The following is a 7,829-nucleotide window of genomic DNA, read 5'->3' as shown; positions in this document are numbered from 1 at the left end:
ACAGATTGAGAGCTGATGGCTGCGGAGGCTGTTTGAATACACAAAACTCAGTGTTATGTTCAAGAAACTAGTTTAAGGTGATTTGAGCTTTGTGACACAGTGCTTTGTCTTGCTGAAAGCAACTATCAGAAGACGGGTGCACTGTGGTCATAAAGGGATTGATTGGGTCAGATACATGCCAAATTCTGACCCATCCATCCAAATGTTGCAGCAGAAATTGAGCCTCATCAGATCATGCAATGTTTCTCAAGAATCTTCTATGATCTAATTTTGGTGAGCCCGTGTGACCTGTAGTTCCAATTTCCTGTTCTTAGCGGACAGTAGTGGCACCCGGCGTGGTCTTCTGCTGCCGTAGCCCATCTGCTTCAAGATTCAGCCTGCAGAGATGCTCTTCTGCATACCACAGTTTTAACAAGTGGTTATTTGAGTTACTGTTGCCTTCCTATTAGCTTGAAGCAGTCACACTGGATGCTGGATATTTTCTCTTTCTCAAATCATTCTCTGTAAACCCTACAAATGGTTTTGTAGCAATCCATGAAGTACTCAGACCAGCCAGTCTGTCACTTAAATCACCTTTCTTCCTCATTCTGATGCTCGGTAGGTCGTGTACATGTCTACATGCACTGACTTCCTGCCATGGGATTGGCTGATTAAATATTTGTGCTAACTAGCACTTCAACAGGTGTACCTAACAAAGTGGACAGTATTTTATTTCAGCTTACTAAAACATTGATGACAAACGTTGTACCTACTGTAAATAACTGGGTGGATGTAACAATGTAAAACTAGACGTTTATCAAAGCTCTGATGACAGACCTTTAAAGAATTAAGGGACTTTTCTGCCATCTCTATTTTCATTTATTTATTTCCCATTTATTTTTCTCATATATGCAAGTATGAAATCTCACTTCCCCCTCTGGATCCACATGGTTATGAGAGGATTTTCCGATTGTTTTCTGCAGGGAGAGACCGTGATTTAACTTAAATGAAAGTAAACTGAGATTTAATGTTTCGGGTGCAAAGCCTCGTCTCCTTTTTCTCATTCTCCAGGAAAATAACAACAAAATAAAAGCTCGAACTGTGCACTTGAGTCAGTTTTTAGTGGCTAATTGAGAGAAAGGTGCAAGTTTTTTAGTTTGTAAAATTTTATACAGCTGCTGTAATTCTGGTTACAAAAATGACCCAAAATCCAATTTTTTAAATTAAGCATCATTAAATTTAACAGTAAAAACTCAAAATTAAAGTGCACTTTGAGTAATTAGTTATTATTTACACTAAAAACCAGGTAGCACTAGACAGTGAGAGCTTTTAGACCAATTTCATTTAAACATTTACTTATATATCCTTTTCTTTTTTTGACACTAGATTTAATATATAAAAGTCCAATCTGTGATGACCAGCTGAAATCTTCAGGGAGAATCATCTCATATTAACATCATATGAGACTATAATATAATAATTGTTATAGACAAGGCGTTATTTGGTCTTCATAAATAAAATTCAAACATAATAAAGCTTTCAGAGGAAATTATGTCCAGAATTCACTTTGTAAACTCACTGCATTCATCTCTCACAGGCCTCAGCTCAGGGCTTTCCTTAACCCTCATAGACCCAACGAAACGTGAGGAAATGTTTGACATGCAGGCTGGAAAATACAAAAAAAGTCATCAATATTTCCTCAAACCAACCAAAGCTGCTTCTGCGTGCTCTGCGAGTACTCTTTCGACATCTTTACTTCTTTTACAATGGAAGAAAAGCTGTCCTGCATCATAGTTTCCATGAATCTGAAGCTTTGCGTCCAGCCTTTTCATACCAGTCCAGAACATCGCACAGCGAGCCAGCTCCGGGAAAATCATTTGCATCTTTAAAAATAATATGTAGTTGAAGCTGTGCATTCATTTTCTGTGCCAGTAAAGTAAGTAAAAAGTCTCCTTTGAGTCATCTGAGAAAACCAGTTTTTCCACATTTTCAGTTTTAGCCATATTCAAGGCACAAATGCAGACTTAGACACACGTCTTCTGACTCACATGCTGCATTTTTTTTTATTTTGAAAGAGGCTTGAAGATAAAGAGCAGCACTGTTTTACAGATCAGAGCACTAATAGCTCCTGATTAGCAACTTCTTATGATCAAAAAGTCTGGATTAAAAACGATGAAAAAGAATCTGCAGTCAATTGTGTGACATCTGACAGCTTTATCACCTTCTAATCCGGCCTATACGACAATCAAAACAAGCATGCAAAACAAAACAGGTTTGAACCAAAGCTTCTACATTTTTATGTAAAAGCTTTATCTTACTTTCTGTGGCTTTCAAGATTAGACTTTTCTCTTCTCTCACTCTGAAAAGTTCTTGTACTTTGTTTTAAATCCTTAATTGGTCTTTCCTTGTTGTACTTTTTCAAGCCCTCAGGTCATATGACCAGTTGCTCCAACCTATACAGAAATCTAAGCGTAAGCTCAGGTGGAGGACAGAGCATTCTTGATTGCTGCCCCTCGGTTATGGAATAGATCGCCTTTGCACAGTTGTCCATTTTTGAAACTCTGTTTTGATTATAGTTGTTTTTCTTGGTGTTTTCAAAGTTTTTAGTGTATTAATTCATTTTTTTCTGTGGCTGTTTTTAAAGTGCTTTTTAAATAAAGTTGGTAATTTTAGTTTTCTTTATGATTGTTGGTTGTATTTCTAAGGGTCGAGATTTAAGAAGTCTAGAATAAAACTCCTCGTGACGGGAACACATCCACCTCCATTCATCCATCCGTGTAAAAGCTTATCCAGTTCAGGCTCACCACGCTGGAGTCTATTTCAGCTGAGTCTATCCCAGCTGTTATAAAGCAAGAGGTGGGGGTACACCTGGATCTGGACAGGTGACGTCCATCACAGCATGAAAATCCCTGTTGTGACAGAAAACACATGATCTACATGCCTTCTGATGCTTGTTGACAAATTTGAGCAGCTTTAGTAAAGTCTCATGCTAGAACTACTTTTACTTCAGTGAGTTAAAATGTTGTCTCACACCTGGTTTTAGTGTACTAGTCAACTATAATAGCCCTGGTTGGAACCACATAAATAGAAAGAGACTAACAGTGATGTAGCTACACACTGCACACTCAGAGCCTGGAATGAGGTGAGTGCTTTATAAGTGAACAGAGCAGTGTGCCGTGTGGGTGGCACATTGATGTAGTGGTTAGCACTGCTGTCTCACATCAGGGTGGTCCTAAGTTTGAATCCACCAGCCAGCAGAGGCCTTTCTGTGTTGAGTTTGGATGTTCTCCCTATGCCTACACGGGTCCAAAGACATTCATGTTGGATTAATTGGCGATTTTGAACTGAATAACTGGCTGTCGGTGACAGTCTGTGCTATAAACTGGTGACATGGCCATGTTGTACCCCATCTTTCCTCCACCCAATCACCATATATTGGATTAGCAGAAGAAAATGCACAGCTGGAGTTCTTGTAAAGGTGTCCAAAGAGCATGGAGACCAGCTACGAAATATACCCACTTGTCCAAAAACCTCTGACTGTCGGTAGTAAATCAACAGCTTGGGTCACATTACAAATTTTGTGGAATGTGTCTGAGATGAGAGGTGTTTGTGGATGTCCCTCCAGGTCGCTTTCAAAGAGAAAACTGAAGGAACGTAGTTTAAATTTGGAAGCAGCGGTGCAGAGTTTCTGGCAGTTTGCTCCTGAAAGGCAGTTGAAGTGCTCGCAATTTGTCGTTCATGTCAAAAAAATCAACATGGCACTCTTTTACAGTGAAGCGAACTGTCACTCGACTTCTCGCCGACTTCTGTCAGTTTTCATGAAAGCAACACGATGAATGTCTTCCAGCAGCAGCTGTCAGAAAGTGTTAGCAAATATACCTGTTTGTGAAAAGCACAAACAGCAACAAGACACAGACTTTAAAGAGAGAAGAGGTGCATGCATGACAACCAGACCATTTTTGAACCATACTCTCATATCTAAAGGGGACCTATTACGCTTTTATTTTCTCTCGTACTGTTATAATGATGGATGCTCATATTAAACACATATCTACAAGCTCTAAACACACTGTTTCTGGCAGATTCGTCTTGTCTTGGCTCTGTCTTATGTCATGGTCAGCCTCACCCACCTGCTGCTCAAAGCTGGCAGCAAATCTGAAGAAACAGTGGCACTAAAAGATCTCATTTCACCAAATGCAGATAGGCACTGTTTAAGTCGAACAAGTATTATTTTAATCATCCAGTCATGCAAAGCTACCCTACTCGGGTCTAAGAATAAAGATATAGAGCTGGAAGTGGGCAGAGTAGGTAACCTTTAAATCTGCTACTAATGGTGGGCTGTGAACTTTGTAAATAAATCCAAGTGTTTGTTCTCAGCTTTTCACAGCAGAACTGTGACATTAAGCACATTTGAATGTCAGATACTCAGAAGTGTTGAATAAGGTTTGTCTGAGTCTGAGCATTTAGAAACAAGAGGTCATTGGTTGGAGAGTTTACTGACTGAGAGGCTGTGTGCGCAAGTCCTTTTTTAATCTGATGGGGACGATAATTTACAAAAAACTAGTGAGTGAAACTGTAAACTCATCAGGAAAGTGTTTACCGAGATGAAAGGGACTGAACGTTTATTTTTCCATTGATTTCAAGATTAGGCCCCAGGTTCACGCAGGCCTAGAGACTGATAATGTAACAACCACCAGTTGCTAAAGAAAAGGCTTCCACAACAGGTTGCCGAGTGATTGCAGAAGGTTGGTGGCGGTCTCTCTAGGCCCAGTCATGCAGGCTTAGAGACCAGTCGGTGACGCCCTGCTAAACACTGGGTGCTCTGCAACCTGTTGGAAAATGGTTGCTGGAGATTGCAGGCAGTTGCTAGCCTGAAATCGATCTCAAAAAACTTCCTTGCGATTGCTTTGGTCGCTAGCAGATTGGACGCAGTAGTTTGCATGGATTAACACCGGCTTATCTGCAAATCGTCGTCATTTAAACGTCATCATTTGCAACAAGTAGCAACCTCCAACAACTACTTGCCAACTGGTGTGGAAACACATTTTTACCTAGAGACCAAGTCGCCCCCTGCTGGCCATTATAAAGACTGCAGTTTTTTTTTTTCCTTTGTAGATGTGGCAGCTAGTGCTAGCATTTATACAATTTTGGTTGTGTAGAACCAGCTAAAGTGATTTTTACTGACTGGTTTGGTGTTCTCCATGAACAACTGCAGCACCTTCATTTAGTTACTCTTGTTTTGTTTTTTTTACCCAATTACACATGTACCACAGGTCACTGATGGTTAGCCTCTGGTGCACTGAAGTCCTTAGAGAGAAAGACCCCGACACTTAAAGGTGACTTAATTTAATTAGTAGCTTCAGAGACAACAGAATCCTCGTAGTGATGAATGAACCGTTTCTTTACACTTTAGAAAAATCACTCGTCGTGGGGACAACATGTCTGCGTGCCATCCATCCATCACACCTTCAAAAAGCCAGCGATAAATTAAGATCTTCAGATATACATTAAGGAAAGTCAAAAAAAAAAAAGAAGAAAAGAATACCAGGAACAAAGTGTGTGTTAAAAGCCATTACTTTGCAGTTTTAATTCTGTAATTTCCCTCATCACCTAAACATCCGTTTACCTGACATGACCTGGATTAACTAGTGTTTCTTCTTTTTAATTTTTTTTAAACATGTTGAGAAACAAAACACAAGCTTGAACGTGACTAATGTTTCTTCACTGTATTTCTGCAGCTTTAAAAAAAAAAAAAAAAAAAAAAAAAAAAAAGGTTTCTGTCAGACACTAAAGAGCAACAAACAGAGCAAAAACACAGCAGAGGGTGCTGAAGACATGAAGGGTATTGCTCGCATTTTGTTACGTTCCTTATTTTCTTATCCCAGTTAAATTATGTGCAAGTATTTTCCATCCTTCATCGTGCTGCTGTCACAGAGTTAAAAATGACCAGAAGAGGGTGGAAATGTCACAAAGAGAAAAAAAGAGGAAAAAAAAAACCCCAAAACAAAACACGGAAAGCACAAGCAAGAGGAGAAAGGAAGCCATTATCAACCGCTTTGAGAACAGACGGAGGAAAATTTATGCATCCAATTATTTTCTATTTACCCGGAAAGAGAAGTCGCAGATGAAAAGTGCTTCAGAGGACGACAAACCTTTTTTTGGTCGAGCTAATACAGACAGTCGTATCTACAGTAGAAACAAGACAGACAGAACCCACAGGGAGAAGCACCTCCGCCCGCTCCCTCCGTCCACATTTAGTTATTTACATTTTATTTTTTTAGTAGTGTTCTTCTTCATTATTCTATCTGTGGTGTGTTCAGAGACTTCTAATGTACACAAAAGGCCATGAGCTCCTCATGCCACGTCTGTCCATGTCCCTCCAAACTCTTCCGAGGTGGTTATGGGGGAGGAGGAGGAGGAAGAAGAAGAGGAAGGGTCGGGTAATATGTTACTGGGTCGGTGAAATAGAAAGAAGGGGAAATGAAAGTGAAGGCAGTTGTCCTTCAGTGGTATCATGTGTCTGGAAGCTGATTGATGTCAGTCAAGTTGGTGTCATTGAGGATTACTTTGATTCGATCCAAGGAGTCCGCCTGTCGTATCCGCTCCAGCTGTACCTGAGGACACGGACAAACGGCGATTAATTCTCTGACACGGGAGGATTTCTCACACAGCACTTTAATGCTTTAATAATCAAATATCATCTGAAGGAAGTTTTCCACATAAAAAAATGCAGAAAAGTTACTTTTTAAAAAAAATATTCCCCTCCCCATTTCTTTCTTCTTTCTAGTTTTAGTACTTTTTAATTTTGTTTTCTTCATTATATGTTATTTTTGTACAAGGTTTATTAGTCTTGTGACCCTTTATTCACATATACATGGTTCATGTGTTTATTTTATAAGGGTTAGTACCTTGCATAGCCTCTCAGATCTCAGAACATAAATTAATGCAATTCTGTCAAGGTCTTTGGCGTGGATCATTTATGAACAAGTAATCCCTTTGTGGTGGAGCTTGATGTATTTAGTTACATCCTTTTATTGGACAGGACAGAGGATGCAGCAGACAGGACAGAGGGGAGAGAGAAATGGTCTAAGGTAGACTTGCACTGAGGCCTACAGAAGTGCTGCAAGTTGTCATTTTTAAACATGAACAGCAGCTAATGTGAAATAATGTGTTTATTAAAGATTAAAAAACTCTATTTAAGCCTTTAAAATGTAACTGACAAATAAATCAAAAGAAGAGTAAAGTAGCTGGTGAGTGTATATTTGAGTAAACTCAATATTTTGTGTCTTTGAGTAAGTAATGTGTTGTCCAAATTGTTACAAAGTCACCAGTTCTCCTATAGTTTGCTGTTAAATTGACAGTGACGTCACTAAAACATTTTTTTCCCCTCTTAGTTTTACCAAAACAAAAAATATTTGCATTGTTAAAACTAACAGATGAAGACTGTGACTGAAGCTTGTGTTTGTTTTTGTTTTTTTTTAATAAAAATGATAAAAAATGACTAAAACAGCTCGGTTGCTTGAGGGTTAAATAAATAACACGGTGACTCTTTCCATTTCTTTGCATGTAATCTTAAAACCCGGTTAAAAGCAGCTGTGTCCCTTCTCCTTCATAATGCAAAGTCATTTTATGGTTTTACACTTTAGCCACCTCGGCCATCTAAAGCTTTGCCCTGCATGTGTTTTATTTATTTTTACTTTTAGTTTTTCCATCCCTCCTGTAGCGCCCTTAAACATGCTTCTTTTAAATGTTGTGCTACTTTAATAACTCACTCAGCATTTGGCGTGGGACAACAGCTGGAAGGCAAGCATTTGGAATATTTACAGCGGTGTTACAGTTGTGATACTGCA

At 39.1% G+C, this 7,829-nt stretch overlaps 1 protein-coding gene across 1 annotated transcript in view; it reads right to left on the bottom strand.

Moving 5' to 3' along the window:
- Nucleotides 1–5,309: 5,309 nt before the first annotated feature.
- The window catches only part of rabep1 (rabaptin, RAB GTPase binding effector protein 1), a 43,890-nt gene continuing 41,370 nt past the window's right edge, over nucleotides 5,310–7,829 (bottom strand). The window contains exon 18 of the mRNA XM_084940899.1: nucleotides 5,310–6,593. Coding sequence (XP_084797025.1) covers nucleotides 6,492–6,593 — 102 coding nt within the window. The 3' untranslated portion in view covers nucleotides 5,310–6,491. The remainder of the gene's footprint in view (nucleotides 6,594–7,829) is intronic.

Source organism: Perissodus microlepis, chromosome 10, assembly GCF_051167445.1.
Source record: "Perissodus microlepis isolate ML-2025 ecotype Zambia chromosome 10, ASM5116744v1, whole genome shotgun sequence".
NCBI lineage: Eukaryota > Metazoa > Chordata > Actinopteri > Cichliformes > Cichlidae > Perissodus > Perissodus microlepis.
The sequence above is the reverse complement of the archived record's forward strand: the minus strand, read 5'-3'. Positions and strand labels throughout refer to the sequence as shown.